Source organism: Macrobrachium nipponense, chromosome 18 (assembly GCF_015104395.2).
Source record: "Macrobrachium nipponense isolate FS-2020 chromosome 18, ASM1510439v2, whole genome shotgun sequence".
Classification (NCBI taxonomy): Eukaryota; Metazoa; Arthropoda; class Malacostraca; order Decapoda; family Palaemonidae; genus Macrobrachium; species Macrobrachium nipponense.
Window position 1 is genome coordinate 89,771,223 of NC_087211.1, and position 24,056 is coordinate 89,795,278.

At 37.3% G+C, this 24,056-nt stretch overlaps 2 protein-coding genes across 4 annotated transcripts in view; both read right to left on the reverse strand.

Annotated features, from left to right (window-relative positions):
• LOC135197325 (mucin-2-like) overlaps nt 1–16,519 on the reverse strand; it is a 159,858-nt gene extending 143,339 nt beyond the window's left edge. The window contains exon 1 of one of the 3 annotated variants that reach the window (XM_064224465.1): nt 13,977–16,449. In XM_064224465.1, coding sequence (XP_064080535.1) covers nt 13,977–16,298 — 2,322 coding nt within the window. In that variant the 5' untranslated portion in view covers nt 16,299–16,449. Of the gene's footprint in view, nt 1–13,976 lie in introns of all 3 variants that reach the window. The other 2 variants (XM_064224467.1, XM_064224466.1) reach the window with 2 other exon arrangements.
• A 2,439-nt stretch (nt 16,520–18,958) lies between these two features.
• LOC135197327 (NADH dehydrogenase [ubiquinone] iron-sulfur protein 6, mitochondrial-like) lies at nt 18,959–22,823 on the reverse strand. Its single transcript, XM_064224468.1, has 3 exons — nt 22,644–22,823; nt 19,569–19,745; nt 18,959–19,231 (listed from the first exon to the last, which is right to left on the reverse strand). The coding sequence occupies exons 1-3, from the start codon at nt 22,773–22,775 to the stop codon at nt 19,166–19,168; spliced, it is 375 nt and encodes a 124-aa protein (XP_064080538.1). The 5' UTR covers nt 22,776–22,823; the 3' UTR covers nt 18,959–19,165.
• Between the last annotated feature and the right edge of the window lie 1,233 nt (nt 22,824–24,056).

Genomic DNA, 24,056 nt, shown 5'->3' on the forward strand with positions numbered 1-24,056 from the left:
TGAAAATGGCCGAGTGGTTCAGCTGCGGTCGAAATTGGGGGGGAGGGGGAGGAGGCAATGTCTAGAAGCAAGCACAAAAGGTTTGACAAAAACAGAGACAGACAGACAGACATTAATAAGGGTACTACATGCCGAAACAACTCCATTTCAAATGCTTCATTTTTGTCTTTCGTGCTGAGAGAGAGAGAGAGAGAGAGAGAGAGAGAGAGAGAGAGAGAGAGAGAGAGAGAGAGAGAGAGAGAGAGAGAGATTTTCACGCTTTCCAAACACAAACACACACGAAAGGTACTCAAATGTATATATACATAACAAAAGCAAACTCTCCGTTCTTGCCACCTCTTGACTCTACGTGAAGATGGAATCTTAGCACTTGGCGGGAAGAGCAAAATAGCTTTAAAGTACACTCCTCACCTCCTCCTCCTCCTCCTCCTCCTCCCCTCCACCTCCTACTCCTCACTGATCGATCGATCTATCTATTCGACCAATCAATCAATCTATCTGCATTTAACAATGGTTTAGTGTTTTGTTCTTTTGGGAATCTGTTTTGATACGTGAGACAAACAGAAGATATATACTAAGAGAGAGAGAGAGAGAGAGAGAGAGAGAGAGAGAGAGAGAGAGAGAGAGAGAGAGAGAGAGAGAGAGAGAGAGTTGGACAATAATGTGATGACCAGTAGTTACTGAGAATGAATTACAAAGCCTAGTAGACCGTCGCCTTTAAGAAAGGGTAAAAAAAAAAAAAATAAATAAAAATAAAGATAAAAACTTGGACTGTCGAATCCCTTCCCAGTCTATGCTTTCTCATATCCCTCCCTTCTCCTTATAGATCAGTATACACGGCCAACGACAAGAAAAAGTCACACAAAAGATCAGTAATTTGAGGATCAATTCATAGTTCGAGACATTTCGTCTCCTCTTCGATCTTTGAGTTTTATTGTGTCAATTGATGCTCGATATACTAGTATGAGAGAGAGAGAGAGGAGAGAGAGAGAGAGAGAGAGGAGGAGAGGAGAGAAGAGAGAGAGAAGAGAGATAGAGAGAGAGACGAGAGAGATGATGAGAGATGAGAGAGAGATTTCGCTGTTCGATATACTTGTACAAAGGAAAATTTCAAACACTGAGAGAGAGAGAGAGGAGAGGACAAGAGAGAGAGAGAGAGGAGAGAGAGAGAGAGAGAGATGAGAGACGAGAGAGAGAGAGGGAAGAGAGGAGAGAGAAGAGGAGAGAGAAGAGAGAGAGAGAAGAGAGAGAGAGAGAGAGAGAGAGAGAAAGTTTACTTGCAAGTACTCACGTCTCCTTCTTATAAGACATCATCGAACTGGTAACTCACCTGTAAAGGAATAAAATAAGAAGCATTAAAATGCGGATTCAAGATGACAAATATGGAAATTCAGACTGAGGTGATGTTGCATATTTGTTGTCAACTAAGGGTGATGTTACAGATTTAGATTTGTCGTCAATTGAAGGTGATGTCGCAGATCTGTCGTCAACTAGAGAATCTTCGTCTGTGTCTCTGTCTACCAGCAAAAACAACATAAAAGGAACGCTAATTAGACTTAAGGCAAATTTTACGCTTATTTTGAAATCTCAATAAAATGTAAAATAATAATTCAGGAATCTTTTTTCTTAAGTTTTGATAAAAATAAAAGCCTTCGTTTCAGTCAGTTTTATCTTATCAAAATGGGCTGTCATATCGATAACATACACTCGTACGTATACGCAACAGCACATTCTTCAAGCCTAACCTAACCTCAAGTCACCTTCCTAGAATCTTTCCATGTTTGTATTTTCGCTCGTTTTACCGAAGACGCCAATTTCATCTTTAGTTACTCTAACAAAACGTTTTCTTATCAAAAGGTCCAGCTAACTTGATTTCAAGGCCAATTTAAGCATCTGATGTATAAAGAGAAAACCCTCCAAGCCCCATAAGATACTAGTTAAATATAAATAAATAAATAAATTCTTCAATATTCGCCACCTACCTTTTACAAACTGGAGAAGCAGCCGTCCCCCGAGAGAGAGAGAGAGAGAGAGAGAGAGAGAGAGAGAGAGAGAGAGAGAGAGAGAGAGAGAGAGAGAGAGATTCATTTCTATAACCCATGGGTAAAATGTTTTAATACATATCTGTACATGAAATATTTACATTTAAAAAAAAAAAATCTCCCCAGCACAAAAACTAAAAAAACAAACAATTGTACCTCGTAAGTAATTCAATTACTCTGCATCATCCTATTATATATAAAAAAACTGCCAAATCAATAACAAAAATTGAAAAAACCCTCAGTGGAAAGCTACTCATAATCCTCCTCTTCTCCTTTCGTGAACGGGAGGAGATAAGGTGAACAAGGAGATGACTCACTCGCTAAGAAGGTGAAACTTAAACCGTTACCGGGATATTGGAATATAAACTTAATATAATAACTAAATGTGGATATCGTACATTAAAAAAGTCAAGAAACAAAAAACTTATGGAAAATATAACCAAAACAACACACTCGTTTTTTAAATGCAAACCTTATAAAAAAAATTTATCGTCAAAATGAATAAATGCAAAACAAAAAATATAAGAAGTTCCGGTGACTCGTCGCCCAAGAAATGTTTCCTGTGTAAGTTACAAAGGAGCCAGTCTCTCTCTCTCTCTCTCTCTCTCTCTCTCTCTCTCTCTCTCTCTCTCTCTCTCTCTCTCTCTCTCTCTCTCTCAGTGCACACACACAAAGAATTGTTAAAACTGTGAAATATTTGGATCAATCAGTTCGCTTCAAAAACAAGTTACAAATGAATGAAACCAGAAGATATTGATCTTGATAGTATTCACAGATGCAACAAATTCTTCACTTAACAAATGTTAACTTGTAACAGCAGGAGAGAGAGAGAGAGAGAGAGAGAGAGAGAGAGAGAGAGAGAGAGAGAGAGAGAGAGAGAGTGTGTTATTCCTCTAGCCACTGAACATTCAAAGCTGCATGGAAGACACTTGATTTTTACAAATCAACTAAAAGCTTGACTAACTTTTTAAGGCTACAATGGAGTTAAGCGTTGACAACATTGCGTAAAAATTGAAGAGTGGAAGACGATAGGATAAAAAAAAAAAAAAAAAAAAAAAAAAAAAAAAAAAAAAAAAAAAAAAAAAAAAACTTGTGGTAACTGGAAAAGAATCGGAGAAAAAAGTACAGAAGGGAAAGTTGCCAGGTGGATTCTGCAAGAGATGTGTGGGGGGGAGTGCATTCGATACTCTGTATCGAATGTAACAGATGATGTCACAGGAGAAGCTCAAGAGTTCAAAATAAAATTGGAATAACGGATTTCCGACGCTGAGGTGTGTAAGATGAGTAGAAGGGGGGAGGAGGAGAAGGAACTGAAGAACAATTGTGTAGTGGAAGGCCGAGCCTTGAGGGGTGGGACATTTTTTGTTACCTTGGCAATACACTGGATTGTGAGGTGTGAAGAGATTGCGAGAAACTACCATCAATTATTAAGAGTACTGTATCTCATTTATAAACAAGGTAAAATTCTTAATGCGAACGATCCTTGGCAGGTTTAGAAAGCGCTGCAAAGATCATATTACAAAAGGAAGTAGCTGAGAGATGTAGTGTCTAGAAGCTGCGATGACAAGGAGAGAGGAAGTTAGTCAGAAAAGTATCAAGACTTGGAATTGCCCGAACAAACCAAGTGGGAAGGCCGAGGAAATTACAGAAAATTGCAACAACTCTTTCAAATCTATACAAGCAGACGAAAAATCGTTATAAGGATCACTAGAATAGCAGAGATGATTGCCATCAATGACAACATTCTACCAACAACTGGTTAGCGATTGGATGGTGACACTAAACTAAACAGCAGTTCTTCCATATGAAATAGTTTTCATATGAATACGCACGTTTCTTGATATAATATGTCTGTGGCTAGCCACACCTAATAACGGATGGATGCCAAATGCCTCACTTGCTGATGAGGACAGGTGATACCATGATCATCTACTGACCAAAACAATTAAGACTCATCGTGAGAATTGTCAAAGAACCTCTTAACATAATAGAGACCTCTATTTACACTGTGTGCCAAGTCATGGAATAATTCTAAGTAAGATTTCCTTTTTAAACTGAGATGTACAACGAACTGGGGACACGAGTTAAAGTAATGCAGAGACAACAACAAACAGGAAGTTTAAAAAAAGAAAAAAGAAGTTGTGATGAACTGGTTACAAAGCAAGAGGAAATGATGACTCAGATGTTCAAGAACGACTTGGACTGATTACTGGTTCAGCAAACATGTCCACTATGAGATCACTGATGATGCAGTGATGTAATTGTGACTGAGTTACGTGATGAACAGACATCAACATTTACTGAAACTGCTTTTGGTACACTAGCACACAATTCAATTTCTGGGTCATGATGCTGGCTTTGATATTAAAAGAAAAATTATATAGGACTAGCTTATAGCTATAATTTATCATGTTAACAATGTTCATCTAATCACCAAAAGTGCAAGCCACTACCTAGTGGTCTATGCTGGGATCAGTATGTCTGGTAAGTAATATTCAGGCCTGCAGGTGGAGGCATTCAAATGACTGTTCAAGGCATTCAAACAGACATTGAGTCTTCAGCGCTATTTCCTGATTTCTGAACTTATTTTCTCAGCAGGAGCTGAATACAGAATTATCTCTGTCCGACCTACAAAATAAAGGATTGACTCATCTACTGACAAATTTCCTTGATCCTGAAGTGCAGTCTTGCATCATTTTCATTTTGTATCAACTGTCCTGTTTGAATGAAAAAGATTCTTATTTATTCTAATATTTTCATAAATTAGTTAGGTATGACAATTGAGTCCCATCCCTTAAATGAGAATACCAAAGGTAAAGGATTTTGACAGCCAAGTACAATAAATCTATAGTATATAACTGGATTGGTACCATGGGACGGAGTAAAAAGCATCTGGGGCCCAGATATTGCTGCAAAACATTTAGTATAGTCCACAGTGTGCCACAAATACTCACAGCACAATGTAAGCAGCCTTATAAGGCAAGTGTTGAATACAATTTTTTAGAAGCAATACATCACAGGTTGAATGTATCCTTTAGCTGGAATATATACAGCTGGTTTGCAATACGTACTGTACACAGAAATGACAACTGAGAAAAGAATCATTATAGATAAACATAAAAAGAACGCCTGGGCACTTAAGTTTACTACAATATGCATAGCTCACAAGTAAAGCTGATTAGCGCTGACATACTGTACACACAAATGCATGCGAGAGCCTTCCTTAAAGATATTCTTCAAAGCATGGGCAATGAATATTTGAGGAAAAATTAAATAAATAAATAAAAGATAAAAAATTCCAGCTGAAGGAGTGGTTATTGTTCTGTGCACAATGAACTTCTTTAACTGAGGCTACTCAGTGACCGTGAAAAACCACATAACCTACTTCTCTTTTGATAATCAGGAACAATGTGTATCCACAATGTTTTGTAAAATGGACTTATTATTGATATAAACCATACAATTAGCTAAAAATTTACATATGTAGTCTTAAAATCACAGAACTTCATCTGCATACAGTTCAAATGTAGCAGAATGCACTTCAAGTACATGGTAATTTTAAGATTTACATCTTCAAAAATTTATATCCATCTTCTAAACATATTTCCTCATATTGTAATAGTTTTTATTTCCTTCACATTCTTTCATGCAACCATAAGATATATGCTTAAAAATGCACACACACACACACACACACACAAACTAGCAACATACGTCAATGTGACATCATAAAATGAATTAAATGAAATAGAGTGACATTGTTTTTTAATGAACAAGAAGTATGCTTATCTGTTATGATAAAAACTGAGTCATAGCACATTCCTCACTTATCAGTAAGACTAGGTTCTAAAACCCAAGTCATTAGCATAAGTGAAAACTGGCATTATGCAAACTCAAGTTCAACCTAAGTTTGTGCTTGTGAGTTTCCCATAGTACATTAGGAATACCATATAAAATTTCTTTAATTATTTAAGAATTGCACATTTTTAAAACTTTAATTATTTTTTTTTTGGGGGGGACATTTCAAAATGATGTCAAGACTCTTTGAACTATCACATCTTAAATAACAATCGATACCATTAAAGCCAAAGCTAACCTGGTATAGCTGTATCAGAGCTTGCAAAGACTCCTTACTGAGGCAAGCACAGTTTAACACCCAAAGGCACAAGACTTATACCATCAAATTAGTCATCTTGATCTTATATTTATAAATTTCTTGAGACCTAATGAGCATTCCAAAGAAAGCCTGAGCCATATCAGACTAACTACTCCATTAAATCGTGTGGTACAGTACTTGTAGCACACTACAATATCCAACTGAACTAGGTTTAATCATATGTTGTCTTTTAGCAACTGACTAGAGTTACCTATTTACAGGAAAAATAAAATTAAGGAATCCTCTCATTAATTGACTTGGGGTTAAGTGCCATTAATTGTGGGTCATACAAAACATTAGCTGCTGCATTTAGTTACCCTATGCTAACAAAGTCTACAATTTAAGTTTCCCTCTTTATGAGGACACTCCAGCACAATTCCCTTTTATTCACTCTTCTTATCTTTCATTTTTCATGTACGTAATACTAATCAGGTTCCACAATTGTTTTATATGGCACTATTACAGAAATAACTGTTACATTTCACAGGACTTTGTTATTACTTGAAATAATTGTGAATACTAGTGGTTTTTTTTTTTATCCACATTGTTTTATGTGGCACTATTACAGAAATAACTGTTAAATCTCACAGGACTTTGTTATTACTTGAAATAATTTTATACTTAGTGGTGTTTTTTATCACATGGGTATACTCTCCTGGGAAAGCTTATCAGATTCCGACTTATCAGAATTTGTTATCTACCTGAAATCTAAGATATTTGGGGGAAAAGATTGGTTTATGTAGGAAATGAAAGCCCAGCAAGTAGCCTAAACAAGACACAGAGGGTACACACACACACACACACACACACATGCAATTGCCTGTCTAGAACCAAGTCTGAGGCATGAGTTCCCTGTGTTCATCTTCTGATCTTGTGTAAGTGCATACTTTAGTGACAGTACTGTACTATGAACCTGCTGTGACGACCGTGTGCCTCTCTCTCTCAAAATTATACTGAAAACTTGTCCAAATATAGTTATATATACAATGATTAAGACAAAACAAAACATTAAAAATAAATATTAAAAACAGAATAAAGTTTTACCAATGTTTAAAAATAAAGTGTGATAGTAATTGAATGAATAACAAAATGTTTAGGAAAAAAAACAAAAAAACTGCCATACTATCCATAACATCATCAACAAAAATAAATAAAATGCAGAAACCATAAAAGCGTAATAAAAAAAAAAGAGAAAAATATCTATTGATGCTGGAACAGGAAAACTAGACACAGGATAAAAACACAATTCTGCTATACGTATATGCAAACTTTCAAGCTAGCCCCACTATCTAAATTCCTTTAATCATCTTTACAAGTTACCTAAAATGAACGATCGACTTTTAAAATTATCCACCTGTGAAAGCTACACTATGCTAGAAGTCTGATGGATTGCAGACAAGTCACTTATTGATTGGGAGACAAGCAGTGACTGTAGAAGGAGGAAAGTGATGTCAACACTTGAACATTTATGCACCAATCCTGGATCATTTCTAGATTATCGTGTAAAATACTGACTTTTCCAAGTAATTTTCTTTCTGGTCACTGAGTTCCATTTGGTATTTACAACCACAGTCAATCAGCACAATGGTAGGTAATATTAGGTCAATCAATCGGTCAAGTTGCAAGACTAGTACGTACATGGTTTTACTTCTTTGTTGATGATGAATGTCATATTCTCTTCACCCTGCAACCTTGAAGTCTGAAATTCAGCGATTCCAACATGGACAAAAACGTCCTGAGTTACCTACAACCTATGTATGCTGTCTGCAAGATAATATTAGCAGAATTATTACGTATTATTATATTTATTATTATTCAGAAGATGATTCCTATTCATATGGAACGGGTGCACAGGGGCCAAAGACTTGAAATTCAAGCTTCTGAATTATAAGGTGTTCATTTGAAAGAAGTAACAGAAGGTAACAGGAAATGCAGAAAGGCGAGCCGAGTTATTAGGATATAAAATTATTAATTTTACAAAGCAAATTGACAAAAATTTAAGTAAATTATAAAACACAAGGGGAATTGCTTTGCAGTGGTAATGCTTCAATTGAACAAATCAAATAGCTTCTCTGGAGGCTGCAAACCAAGATGAGAAAACAAGTTAGTAATGAATATAATAATAAGCCCAAGTTTTCCTAAACATATACGTACATGAACACACAAACAGCAGTAAGTGAAGAATGTAAATGGCTTTCCAAAAAAAAATGGACCTCATGCCATATCACCATAAAAATTTCTGAATACCTATCAGAGAGCAGTAATCTTCCATACATTCATCCCCAGACAAAATCAAAGACAGGAGAACCATAATAGATCTAACTAACTTACATTCTTTGACCAAGATAGCAATGTTCTCCAAAAATTATGAATATTTTCAGAAGAATATACTACTGAAAAGGAAACAGATATGCTTAGAATTAACTAGTAGCCAGCCCAGCCCACTTCCAGGCAATGCTACTGAAATCAAAGCATAACAGACCTGAGGAAACATATCATCTTGTACCAAGATATCAATTACAAATAATGAAACTAAAACACTCCATGTATGCAATTTCTTGCCCATCACTGTAGACAAACAAGAAATGGCACCTCCTCAAACCGTACCAACAAAATATAAAACAGACAAACCTTTATATAAATATCTTTGAGAAAATCATAAAAAAGCAATGAATTATTATTCATTACAATTCTCTAAATATTGAGTTGAACAATTTCAGATGTAGCACAAACTTTAAAACATATCTAACTAAAGTGTATTCATAATGCAAAACAAAAGTCAAACTTCTAATTGTTAATGATATCTTCTCCACCAAACAATATGACGAATGGGAGATCTACTTTATCTCAGTAACCAAACAACAAGTATTTTATCAGATCCAAAAACTGGGATGTGAAAATGTTCACTAGCTCAACTTTGCCTAGTCTTTCTGCAAAGTGACCAATATAGTAGGTACTAAGAGACGTGCTAAAGACAAACAGTTTGGTGGACCTATATCAACCTGAATACAGAGTCCATAACTTGGCCTTATAAGACTCACTACATACTTAAAATGGAACATAATCAACCACACACTTTGGCAAAATATCAGGAAATTTGACTCACACAGAAATGCCGTAAGTGCACACCGAAGTGCACAATGGAAAAGATATGGAAGTCATCATATCAGATGACTTGACATAGTCTATCCTAATAAAAACAAAAAAAAACTACTACAGCAAACTGTCATCCGCAGTCAGCAAGAAAACTGAGAACAAGAGATATCTACATGTGCATGTTAGGGGTGACGCCAGTTAGATCGAACACGCACTACTGGTCCTCAGTATGGGCTCCAACCAAAATACTAATTGAAAATAACCAAAAACAGTCAATGGATGGTTTGAGGATATACCTTGCAAATACACAAAAGAGGTTGATAAGTTGCATAACCTTCCCTTCTATACTAGACTGAAGGCATGAAAACTATGATATTAAATACATCTACAAAATCAAAAAGGGCTTGGTTCCAAATCCCCCTATAAACCAATTAAAACCTAAATCTTGGCCATTCAATTTTACCAATCCTAAATATTTTGTCAGATGTTCTCTGCCTCAACCTACTCTGTATCACGAACCTGCCAACACTGCTTGTAAAATTATATATATATACTTTCCTTTCACAGCCTCTAATCTTTACAGAGTAACTGTCTGCATCACTGTATCTACATTATAAATGAGGCCATGCACACTTTTTAAACGTAAGTTTGATAACCTCATAGATTTCCTACCAAGGGAACCTCTTTCTAATGTAACCAGTCATTTCAGATGTTGTATAAAATCGCAAGGTCAGATCCAACATCACTGCTTTCAATAACTACACCCAGTAACAACAAAGTCCACATAGAAGAGGCTTGTTGAGGTAATCCCCGAACCCCTAAAGGGGTGGAACACTATCTGGTATACAAGATTCAGTAGTAGTCGCAAGAATGAGCCTGTACCCAATAGGCCTTCAATTTCACCCGTTTGATCAATATCAACTAATGTAATGCCAGGCTTACATAAAGAAAACTAATATATCACTTAGCACTTCCAAAAGTTTCCTCTATATGTGTAGGTATTATGGAAAGGAACAAGTTTCCAAACAGACAATGAGAAACTGAAATTAAAATCAAAGTTTATATATTAGAAGTAGTCACAGTAAATGCGGGAGAAAGTAAAGCTGAAAATCCTCTCTAAAATGCCACCTCAACTAATTGCGGAGTCAAGCTGAAAGGCTTCATGAACTGAGTACCTACTATGCAACTGTGCTTGAAGGGCAATCTAATATCAAATGAAGTCAGCAGACCTTCCCATAGCATATCTTGGTATAGGCTACACTAAGAAAAACTCATCTCACAATGACATAAAAAAGTCTGTGCTTAAACCATTCCTTTGCAGTCCATAGTATATGGATTAAAAATTGATCTTGAATATGAGGAAAATTAAATTTCATTGTTGTATGCCCCATGCCCCCAAGGGGTTATACTCTAAACAAATACAATTAAGTCTAGACTAGCTTATGCTGACTAGGTCATAAAACCTCTTAGCAATGGCTAGGAGCTCTGAACAAAGACATTTATGTACTAAAGTGAATTGAATGAAGTGAATTGCTGCTTTATAGGTTCAATGTAGCCTATGTGCATTGAGTAGGTCAAAGAAATTGCAAGGCTAGACTAGGGTTTTGGGGTACCCTTGCATGGGGTGATCATAGAATTATTCCCTAAACCTTATACGTATATATGTACTATAAACCACATGCAGTAAAGTAATTTTTTTAAAACACCTTGGTTCAATTTGCTTAGCTAAGCAATTGTTGGTAGATATTGCTGTACGTACATATTATATACGTATTACATTATATGAATACTAACTTGATCACGAAAGATATAAGACCCATACCAGTAAGGAATTTAGATGGAATATGCACAATACAAAAGACCTCATTTCAAAACTAAACACATCTGAGGAAAAAGTTAATATGGCCTCCCTTTCATGTTGAATGTGTGTACCATAAGTAATTTTATATGCATGTTTATTTTGTCCAAATTACTGATACATATCTGTATTTCTCCACATTTTTCTCCATCCAGATATTATGCAACTGTACTTGTCATGAGATCTAATACCATAAACTAAGAATACTTTTTCGTAGAATTATATACTAAATGGTATATATGCGATGAAAAACTCATTCTCATAATAGAGGAACTTTTATCGTTAAAACATTCATTTGCTGGCTAACAAAACAAGAAGCTTTCACTTTGTATACCGTCCTAGCATTACAAACAAATAAAGACTCAAGTCTAAGCTAGCTAGGGTAGTCTAAGACATGAAACCGCTTTACATGGTCTAGACTAGGAACTTTAAACAAAGACATTTACTAACTTAAGTACTGTGGTATATTAAATGAAGTGAACTGTTGGCTCTGTAGGTTCAATGTATCCTAGGTATGCACACTGGGTAAGTCAAAAGAAATTGCAAGGTTACACCTAGGGTTTTGGGGTTCCTTTGTATGTGCTAATTATAGAATTATATATATTCTCTAAAACACAAATACTAGCAGTTTTTGCAACCCCTTGGCCCATTTTGGAAAAAAGTGCTCATGTTTTTTCCATAAAATATCTAGCCTATATATGAAGACCTAGACTACATGGGAATTTGGATGGAAAGTGCACAAAACAAGAAAAATCAAATATCCACTTCATATCTACAAGCATGAGAAAAAATCAGTATAGTCTAACCTTGAAGACAATCTTCCTTTTCATATTGGATGTAGGCTAGCTATTTACACTGCCACTTCAATTATAACTAATTTTCCCTACATGCCATTTTTTCCAACTACGGACAACTGTAATTTTACAAAACTTGTTCCAATTAAATATGATACTAAATAAATAGTAGCCATCGTTGTAACTACTGTAATAGTATAAATAACCTAATAAAGTTAACTTTTTCTGACTACAAAATGTGGTAAATCAAAGAGTGATTAACGAGTAAGATAAAATTACAAGCAATGTACAGGTAAGATCTCACTACAGTACCATACAATGTTATTGTATGTTTCTCCATATACACCTAACAAGGGGAATGCTGAAATGTTTAAAAGTTTTATAAAAAAAATACAATTTCAGATCATGACCATACACTCCAATAATCTCTAATAATCTTACAGCAAAAGTGATAGCCATTCATGAGAATAAACTCAAATATCTAGTACATGATACAGAGAACCATTCAACTGGCAGAGTTTTATTTGGTGAAAAAAGGAATATATCTAATTGCAAGTGAAAACCAAAATATCAAAGAACAAAATGCAAAACTAAGAAATCCAACAAAACTACGTGAGCTGCCGCAAAGGTATATACTCAAACCTAAAGTGCTCGTGTCATGCTTACCCCAAGTAGGCTTAAAGAAAATCTGACATAAACATCAACGATGACAATGATACCATTAGGTAAAGATAACAATGTTCATATTAACTGTCAAATCTACATTATGATACCAACATTCAGAAATCTAAGTTTTCACATTTTTCTCTCTTCTGATCAATAAATTGGAGCTTATTGTACAATCTTGGGATTATGTTTCAAGATTCTTAAAACTAACATTCAAAAGTGCATCTTGGCTTAAAACGTGTAACTACTGATCCTATATCAACATCACATTTTGGCTGTGTGTATTAGCCTTCGGCCTTGCCTATGTAGGCCTGCACCTCTGATTTTTTAGATATTGTTGTCATTTATCCCAGTTTAAAGTAATTTAAACATAATCTGCATATCATTGAGGGATAATTTTTGGGATAATAAGATAAAGTAAGTTGTACATTGATTCACTATTAATTATTTTTCCCTCCAGGGGGTCTTACTCATATAATAATTCAATGGTATAGTATATCAATTTAAGCATTTTTTATAATATATACATATTATTGAGGAATAATTTTCTGACAGGAAAAGGAAAAGGTAGTTTTCAATTAATTTTTCTTTCTTGAAGATCTTACTTCATAAGCCAGTACAGGCAGTCCCCGGGTTACGACGGGTTCGGCTTACGACGTTCCAAGGTTAAGGCGCTTCTTAATTATATTCATCAGATATTATTTCCAGGGTTACAACGCATGTTCCAGGGCTACGACGCCTACAACGCTCATCTGGCAGATGAAATATGACACCAAAAATGCAAAATAATCAACATTTGAAGGTTTTTTTGATGAAAAATGCCATAAAAATGCTGTTTAGTACATAGTTTTCAATGCACCCAAAGTATTAAAAGTAAGGTTTTCTTAGGATTTTTTTACGATGTTCGGGCTTACGACGATTTTTGGCTTACAACGCGTCTCGAACAGAACCCCCGTCGTAACCCAGGGACTGGCTGTATATAATAATTTAATCATGATTTGCCTTATTACACAGGTTTTTAGTGCGGGATAATTTCTTGGATAAGCAAAAGTACACTGTGAAGTAAATCCTTCTTAATTAATTTTCCCCTCTTGGGGGTCTTACTCATATAATAATCCAACATAAAATATTTAATTACAATTTGTCCTGTTAGATATTACCTATTGTGGAATAACATGTAGTTAGTAATTAGTAAACTAAATAATTACTCATACAGTAACTTAAAGGAAAATTTAGACTACTTGTCCAACACTATGCAATACATACATCCAGTGAACTAGATTTCTATAGGTTATATATTCAAGACTGGTATATTATTTGGCCTAACCTGACCAGACATTTGAAAAATAGTGCTTTCAACATACCATAGACTTTGCAGTTACATTGTAGGGAAGAAGATTCTTTCCACTCACACCCTTCGACGTGGCGGACGGTGTAGGTGGCACGTGAGCGTGGCCTGTGGTAACGCCAGGGGACACAGTCGACGTGTTGCATGACGGCTGCCCCTGCCCCTGGGAGCCGAGCTTGTGTTGCCACATTGCCAGGCGATCGCTGGGAGTGCTCGAAGAGGTACTGGTGCTGCTGTTTTGACTCATGGCGCTGCTGTGGCTGTAACAGACTCCTAAGGCTACGCTTCGCACGGCAGATGAAGGGTACGGAGGTGGTGGAGGGGGAACCTGGCCTATGTGCCCAGTAATGAGAGTTGAGGGGACAAAGGCTTGCACCTGAGGGACACTTCTCACCACAGAGGAGGATGGGTACGGAGGTGGAGGTGGTGGTACAATGAGCTGCTGCTGAGCCGCCCTTACAACGGAGGAAGGATAAGGAGGTGGGGGAGGTGGAGGCGCTGATGAACCCCTTAATATACTCTGTGGTGTAGATGGGGTGGAGGGAGTAGAGGGAGTCGAAAGATTCGGTGAATGGGTCCCTTGAGAAGTTGGAGTATTTGAGAACGTTAAATGCTGCAACTGTCGCACAACAGACGATGGGTACGGAGGAGGTGGAGGTGGATCGGCTCCGGACACACTCTTTAAAACATCTATATTAGCATAATTATGATTTGACACCAATGGAAAGAATGTAGAAGTACCACGTGAATTTACATACGATATCGAAGAGTCACTAATATCTAACGAAGACACTGAACTTATACTGGGAGGCTTTCCCGGATAAGGCGGAGGCGGTGGGAGAGCAGTGGGGCTAGGTGTAGCCACTGGAGTATGCGTAGGCCCTGTTAGACCCAGAGAATGTGGTGGTATAGGTGGGGGAGGGAGCGACGGGTCATGATAAATTCCTCGATGTCTGACAGTATCACTGCTCACACTCCACTGAGAACTATGACGGGCGTTTTCCTGCACGTAAGCGTTATTTCTTGGAATGACAAACTGTTTCCCTTCCAAGTCCTGTTCGATTCTCGGCGGCAAATGCCTATTTGATAACGTAGGCCTATGAAGACCCCCCTCCTCCAAAATGGTCTGACTAGCTAAGCTCGTTCTGTCTAAACTAGAACCCTGCAAGGAATGTACAAAACTGCTTCGCGGACTGGAATGTTTCGAATCTTGCGAACTTATACTAGAACGGGGACTGGCGTACTTGTTTTCGATAATCGTAGCCGCTAAACTACCCTGCGGCCCATAATGGTGGTAAGTGTTAATGTTTTCGTACGTATGAAGCTGTCCCACCACCAGGTTGGGTTTCACAACGTCACTGGAATGATGCGTCACTGGAATGACTCGCGAGTTCTGTCCGGAATTCTGAGAATCGTGGCTGCTGCCGCCACTCAGGCTCGAGCGAGGGCTGGAATGGGCAGAGTTGTTGCTTAGGGTCGTCCTCCCATAGTTGGGCGGGGGTTCGTACTTCACATAGCCAGAGTACAACACATTACTGTTGGGGGGTAACTTCGAAACCGGAATAATATTGTTCCCACCATTCACAAAGGGCTGCTGCCCACCAACCAGCCCTTTGGAGAGGCTACTGCTGACGACTGTGGTCGTGGGGGCGATGTGGGCAAAGCCCACAGTGGTGGGTGTGGTGGTGGTGACCCCTGTGATGAGGCCTGTCACTCCTGAACCGTTGACCACCTGAGGTCCGCTGGAGGAGGAAGAGCAGGAGGGTGACGACGAAGACGCCGACGAAGGGACGACGCCTGGGGGCGCTAAGACAGAGACAAGGGGTCCGTTGCTGTTGCTGCTGCTGCTACTCGACACCACCACCACCACAGAGTCGGGCGTCTTGGGCGTGGCAAATTTGGACGCCGCGATGATCCTGCGGGAGTCCAAGACGTCGTAAGGGTGATGTGAGGACGACGAAGGTAGTAAGGAGGAGTTCGAGGAGGAGGACGACACCACAGGGAGCGAGGACCTCTCCTGGATCAGACTCTCGATGGCGCCGATGCGCTGCTGCTGAGGCTGGTGAGAGGAGGAGGAGGAGGAGGAGCCAGTTCCTCCTCCTCCTCCTCCGGTTGCTCCTCCTCCTATAGCGTCTGCGCCGCCGCCCGCGCCTGCGCTGTTCTGGCCGTTCATAGACACTCTCGACAGTATACGCCCGTAGCCCATACCATCCAGGTGGGTAGGATTCTCGCCGCCCATTCCGCCGTTAGAATGGGCGGCCTCCTCCTGCTGGAAGATGTTAATGTTTTGCAATATTCGGTTCGTCTCAAGGGCATGGTCGTTCCCATACCTGGCCATGGTTACCTGGGGCACTCGCAACTACATCTTTCGTCGAATATCGACCAACGTAACTCGAACGCCACACGAATATCATTTAATGTTGACACATAACTTCACGAACTCAAAATCCACAGTACACAAGTGTCAACGCGGAGGGATACGCACACCACATTCTAAACAATGAAATTTGCATTTTCAATTTCACTCAATTCCCCATTAAAATTATCTCCATTTTGTTGGAAAATTTTACTTTACACATTATTTACTGTTTAATCCAGTCTACATACATTTTTAAATGGAAATTTTCTCGAAATTTCTCGTACTACTTTCCGCTGAAGGATTCCATCACAAGAGGGCAGCATATCCGTATTGTTTTTCTCTAGTTGAAGAAAACGAACCGCTTGTATGGGTAACCATGGCTTTTAGTAAGTTACCTGACTATGCAACATAAATCAGGTAGTTGATTATATTGCATATTCTAAATAAACAATCTTTAGCGAAATAAACCCCTAAAAGTAAAAGTAAGTAAGTTTAGCAATTATACCTATAGATCCATTATTATTATACATATCTTTATCTTTTGCATTAAATTTTCAATCTTAAAAACTATATAAATATCAGAAATGCATCTAGACAGCAACATACACTGTCATCCACCTTAATTTTACACTCATGTACTACCTGGACACATGGCCCGCCTTTCATTACATATAAGCCCTTAAACAGACTTAGATATGTGACATGATGCAGAGTTCCTTGTATTACATACAGATTGTTATTTTATAGTGACAAAGAATGTGTAGAATATCCTAGTCAACTTCCCAGGCAAAATATGCAGATCTGCTATAATGTAACTGTTTATCACACATTCTTCAGTTAAAATTCACTATGCACCTTTATCATCAGGCAAAGGAATATGAAAGAGAGCCAGCCACAGTAGGAGAATTAGCTACTGGAATAATTAAACTTTTATGTAAATACGAAATGCACAAATAATTGTAATGCTCTTTCACGTTATTCTTCTCCTATCTCTTCCTTTGCCAGGTTTTCACATATTCTGAAAAACTCACAGATGCATGACGCTCCTACAGTATAACCCTCTACTCTTCTGAGATTCTAAGTGGCCTCAAGACTTGAGTTTTCTCTTACCATTACCTGCATCTGCAGCCATCAAGTAAGTTAACAACTTACCTGTAAATGTTTGTCACAGTCAGTGCATCTAGAATACTATTTCAGTGTTTTTGGTGTATAGAAAACTGCACTCACTGGAGCCTCCAAGGGTATGGCATTAAGAACATCAACTCAGTGATTTGGTAACCAATTTTAACAATCATGTACTTATACATTCTATAGACAATAGATAAAATTTACAAAACAAGAACTAATCTTGGTTCTCAGCGCTCTAAAGAAATGGTAGGACACTGACTTTCTTTAACCTCTAATTAAGTGGACTCTCCTCTAAGGACACTGAGGAAGACACTTTGGGTGAAATTATTCTTGAGCAAAGTTCTGTAAACAGAAAACACTCAGTGAGGACTGATTCCACAAGAAGATACAGTTGACAAGTCTGTTAGTTAAGTAAGAAAAGCTTTCAATAATTCTTCAAAACAAGTTTACAATACAGGATACAAAAGTAAAATGAATTATAGCAAACAGCACCAAAAACGATCCCAGTAAGGAATGGAAATGACATTTATAAGCATTACTTTACTGGAACCAATACTCTGCAGTAGATAAACACTAGTAATTCCTTCTGTAATCCAAAATTGTCTATCAATACCTTGGATGTTGTTTTGAGTAGCACCTAGTGTGTCTTGCATGGCATTAATTCATTACAGCGTCCACTTTTCAACAACCTTTCCAGATTCAACTTTACTTAGCTCCACTTTTACCCTTATTTAACTAATGATAATCTTTGGATGGATGGATGTATGATATTTAGGGCTAAAGCCCAGGCACTGGGGCCAAGAAGGACATTCAGCGCCGTTGATAATCTTTGGGTGGTCAAATATATGACTGGCAAAGCACACTTCATTCTGGATTACTAGTTATCAGCTTGGAAATAATTTTCTTTCATTGCTGCTTGTAAATTTCTTTTACATGATAAAATCATCTCATTTTGAAGCCAAGTAATCATACTTGAAAAATTAACAACAAAATAAGTAAAATTTATGAATTGATATTTATGTTACTTATTACATATAAAAGTTTTTTGTGATTTTATATGTTGGACTAATTTAATGACGAGTTAAATCATCCCCCCAAAACTCCTGACATCGTACCAGTGGTACCAAACATCAAAATATTTAATGAAAAATTTTGTACAGCCGATGTCATCAGTTTCAAAAGCTTAAGAATAAATTCCTTGGACTCGCCCCTTTAAAGTTATCTCATAAAATTCTTTGGTTTCTTTCAACTGATTTCACAAAATAAAAGTAGATCTGCATTTGCAAAAGAACCCTTAAACATTATAGAAGATATTCTGAAGAATTTATATCTACAGCAATTATTGTAAAATACAATTTTATTGACTTTATCAAATAAGAAAAGTTTCCACACAATTCTATTGACTTTACCAAATGATTACATTCTTTCAATGTATCTTACTAACTCAAAACCTGTGTAGTCTTTAGAATGCAATACAGTTCCTTTTAGAGTGATGTAAATAAAATGCCTCACAGAAGTTGAACATTTATTAATTACTATATTTACAAAATCATAGTATGGTAAATACTAATGAATTACTTAGGACACCTGACTTCCATGCTAATTCCATAATTTCAAATTCCTGACAGGCCTATATCTGAAATAGCTATTGTTTGCAAATTTTTTTTAGATATGGTATATAATTTATACAGTGTTCAAAAAACAAAACAGTATTAGTATTAGTGGGAGTCCTTTTTGTAAAATCGTAATCCACAGTAAATACAGCTGTGGTTGCCGGGCTGGTCCTGAAAGAGATTGGCAACAATGATATAAGGAAGGAGTAACAGCTTTTTCATGTCATAAGCAGATAATAGTTGTCAAAATTATAATTTTTCTTATGAAACAATTATTAGATATGTACAGCACTGGATCACTGAAGTTACACTTTTGAAGTTTTGTTGGAAAAATACACTAGTTACTGGGTGTAATGATCAAACAAGTTTATGCTTTGAACTTGAGACTATGATCTAAAGGGATTTTAAGGGAGCATTTTCTTATCATAAAACTGCATAAGAATTTATTTGGCTTGATTCTGCTTATGATGTACACAAAAATTTACACACAGAGAAATAATCTACTTACCAAATTGATGTATACTCTTGGATGACCTAGTGCACCAGGACCACCATCACAAGCAACAACACGAGCATCAACACCCTTTGGAGGGACTTCTTTAATCAAGTTTATGGCCCATCGTTCATTTGTTTGTCTTGGGGTACTTATGAATCTCACATTCCGGCTATCATCGGGATCAAAAGCCTGTAGGATACAATATATAATTTACAAAATATTCAAAATGCAAACTGTGATCATATGAAGAGAAAACTTTACCCCATTACAACCATTCCAGTTTTAATTATAATATGGCTTATTACAAAAATATTATAAATTACAGTGTGTATTTTCATTTAATCTACTCTTTTTCTACCTTAAGGCTAATCCCAGCTAATCGTATTACAAATTCCGGATAATTTCCATATTTCTTAGATTTACAGACCTTAGATGATAATTAGTCCTGTCACCTAAGACATAAAAAGTTAACTAAATGCAGTCAAGTGTTTGTTCAGGGGAAGTCTGACACCTATAATGCCTATACAACCTGTCATCCAGTGCAAAAGAAAGACAGGGTCCTGTTACAGAGTTTTGTTCATCACTTTGAACCATACTCATGGAAAGTTATAGGGAACCCTCTCTTTCACATTTAAGAGAGCTGGAGATCAAGGTCATTAAGTAGCAGTATCATAACCCAAAAATCAATAATAGCACCCTATAAGCCAAACCCCAAAGTTAAAGAGAGGAGAGACGGGCACTCAGTTGTGTGGCCATCCTACATCCCCCCAACTGTCATGCAAACACAAGTTGAGCTACCTGCACTTAGGGCACAAAAGTGAGAAAAATCACATCCATCCAATTCTTTTGTTCTCCACCTGTGCCCAATCATGAACCTTAAACAGGAAGCAAACTTATCCAGGAGGACTGGGAAAGTTACACAAGGGCTTGAGAATCACTACAGGACCAAGAAACAATTGACAAGGTACCTATTGGTGTTCTTTGTAGAAACAAAATGAGGAAGGAATCCAGAAGACTAGTTCCTATCCTCAAACCCAATTTCAACTTAGAAAAGACATCTCCATACTAAAAAGACCTAAATAGATAACTAAAAGGACACAGGGTCTAAAGAGGAAATGCGAAGCTCACCTAGTAGGCTGGCACCTCAGCGAGAAAGCAGTAAGGTGACTTGACAAAAAAGCCAGGGAGCAGCAAGAACGAAGTTCCAGCCACTCTGTTTCATTTGAAGAAGAATGGGGCGGGAAACACCAAGCACAAGATTGTTAAGATGAGATACTGTACCGCCCTTTCATCCTATGATATGTCTGGAAGAGAAATATCCTAAAGGCTGCTCTTAAGAAATGTGCAATGGCACCAAATCCCTTAGAAAAATGCTTGACTGGGAAGCCACTACTGTCATGGAGGAGTCTCTACCATGCAGTGAATTGAGATCATTCCGTCCCCTAAGGAAGAGGGAGTCCTGTTACCTGTAAATGAACCAATGATGCCAAACTTTAAGAGCTCAACAACAGGAGAGGGTGAAAAAGGAGAGTAAGCACATGAGTGCCTCCTCCCATGAGTGGCATAAAAATCTAGTGTACATTTACAGTCACTGAGATACTTACCAATGAATGTTATCTAATAGAGCTTTCTCTTGAGTTCTAATTGTTTCAGTGTTTATGCAAGTGGGGTACCCAATTAGATGTTTTGTCCTGATGCATTGTGAACAATGCTGAAACCTGATTATTTCCTTTGTTTTAAGTTCCACCAATGTGATTTTAATCTACAGTGTCCCAGATTAGGTTTCTTTAACCGATGAGTAAAGGAATGGCTAGGTAAGGGTTAGTACCTTATGTTGGGTTAGGTTAGAATACAACCCTAGGGTAAAAAGCCGCATGGTACAGGGGTGGACCATGTACGATCAATGTGTACAACCCCAAGAAAAGTACATTATAATGCGTCCTGACACTGGAGTAGAGGTCTTTAGCTCCGTTTCTCACCAACAACAAGTCACGTCTGATGCCCATCTCCGATGTCAGGACGCGTTATAATGTACTTTTTTGGGGGTTGAACACACTGATCATACATGGTCCACCCCTGTACCATGCAGTTTTTTTACCCTATATCAGGGTAGACCAACACCCTAGATAGGTTAAGTTTTGGAAAAAAAAGTTAGGATGAGTAAATTTTCACTTTAACACCACATCCACCTCACCCATTAGTGACATAACAAGACAGTAAACATTTCAGTAACAGCAGCCTAATTTTCCAAGATTTATAATGATTTTCATAAAGAGAGCATTAAAGAGACTTATGAGCACAGAACATAAGCTCCAATATCGAGGAGCCGTCTTAAAATAAAATAAGACTTAGGGTAAAAAACCGCATGGTACAGGGGTGGACCATGTATGATCAATGTGTACAACCCCAAAAAAAGTACATTATAACGCGTCCTGACATCGGAGATGTGCATCAGACGCGACTTGTTGTTGGTGAGAAACGGAGCTAAAGACCTCTACTCCGGTGTCAGGACGAGTTATAATGTAATTTTCTTGGGGTTGTACCATGCGGTTTTTTACCCTAGAATGTATTCATTTAATCTAATGAGTTCAGTAATTAGTAATATAATATCCCCTACTGATTATAGGCTAAGCATACATTCATTACCTACTAGAATCCTAGATCATTCCTATCCACCAATGTCCACCCTTGGGGTCTCACTGGAGTTCTCCCCAACTTTCCAATTACCGCTAGCCTAGCCTATACATGTAGACTTACTTTTTCAACATAGATATAGCCTACCTACCTATAGTAGTAAGTAAGGGTCAGAGAGAGAGAGAGAGAGAGAGAGAGAGAGAGAGAGAGAGAGAGAGAGAGAGAATGTGGGCTTCCTTGCAACGAGGTGACAAATTCATAATATACAAAATATGACGTCAGAAAAATACGTGATTCCCGTAAGGGCAGAGATATTAAAACATCACGGTACTAGGTAGGTAGTAGCTAGGTATACCATTAAAAATTTGACTTGGCCCTATAGCCTCGTATACCTAGGTAAGGCATTCCTTTGGTCCTAAAATACAGTCATTTCAGCCTACTCTACGATCGTACCTGTCCCGTGTGAGTTGGACTGTCGTTTAGCGTGACGGAGGTCGTCTGCACACTTCTACAGCGGCCGGAAAACGCTGCAGGAAGTGCCTGAAGACTCCGGCAGGAAATTTTGGTCAATCTTACAGCAGACATGTTTACAACAGCTGATTCCGACTGCTACAGCAAAAGAAGGCGACGGCGATTCTGAAAAACTAGTAAATAAGCATTTTGTAGTGTTGCGTCTCATTTTACGAGTAAAAAACTATCTTATATAAGTTAAAAAGTAATCGTAATATAAACCATTTAGAATTTATAATAAATAATATTTATCTTAATATTACATTTAGTGTAAATTTAGATATTTATAGAGGATTGATCACAATATTTTAAAGAAACTATACCTAAAATTTCCTTTGGATGCCGTGAAATACGGCAACTTTACCTTCAGACAATATACATTACTACATACTGTATAGCTCTATAGCTCTTAAAATTCATATAAGATTAGATTTTATACAATTGTAAAATTATTATTATATACATTAACCGTGCAAATGTCTACATGTTGAAACTAGAATAATTTAGCTCTCTCTCTCTCACACACACACACACACACACACACACACACACACACACACACACACACACACACACACACACACACACACACACATATATATATATATATATATATATATATATATATATATATATATATATATATATATATATATTGCATGCGATATCAAGAAGGATGATTACTGATTTTGGTGCAGCTGAGCTGCGGTTAACACAATTTAACTAATATCAGATGATTGTAGTAGCTACATAAATTAAAGATAACTTTAAGACCAATGATGGTGGTAATGATGATATATTGAACATAAAAACACACGAACAGAATCGCAATTAATTTAACGATTCAATAAGTTGAGTTAAGATTTCTTACGAAGTTTACTTTTATAGTGGAGTTCTATGACGACTGAGGGGACACACTTCGTTGACGACCCCTTCAGGAGCTTGTTACTTTGTCAGTGTTATATATATATATATATATATATATTATATATAGATATATATATATATATTATATATATATATATGTGTGTGTGTGTGTGTGTGTGTGTGTATTATATACTATCTGGGGGCGTTAGAAGCACCATACTGCAATCTGCATATGATTATCAACCCTGGATAATAAGGAAGTATGATTTTCTCATGAAACCCTATATTTTTATTCTTAATTAAGAAACAATGTACAAATTTGGGTCTTCCGTTGGAAGCCTTTTGCAGTGTCCTTTTTCGTGTACTTTATTTACGTGGGTTAAGTTTGTCTTAATTGATTTGGACCAGAACTTGGTTTTCTAGATAGTAGGCTAGGTAGGCCTAATTCAAATTGTTTGTTGAAGGTTGATTAGGCTAACACTTGACGTA

What these genes read in the sequence shown, in the direction of transcription:
- LOC135197327 (XM_064224468.1), bottom strand. Translation starts at nt 22,775, where the DNA reads ATGTCTGCTGTAAGATTGACCAAAATTTCCTGCCGGAGTCTTCAGGCA. An exon ending in GTCCAACTCACACGGGACAG is followed by an intron (nt 19,746 to 22,643) that starts GTACGATCGTAG and finishes TGTATCCTACAG; the next exon opens with GCTTTTGATCCCGATGATAG. An exon ending in CAAGAGTATACATCAATTTG is followed by an intron (nt 19,232 to 19,568) that starts GTAAGTAGATTA and finishes AATCTCTTTCAG; the next exon opens with GACCAGCCCGGCAACCACAG.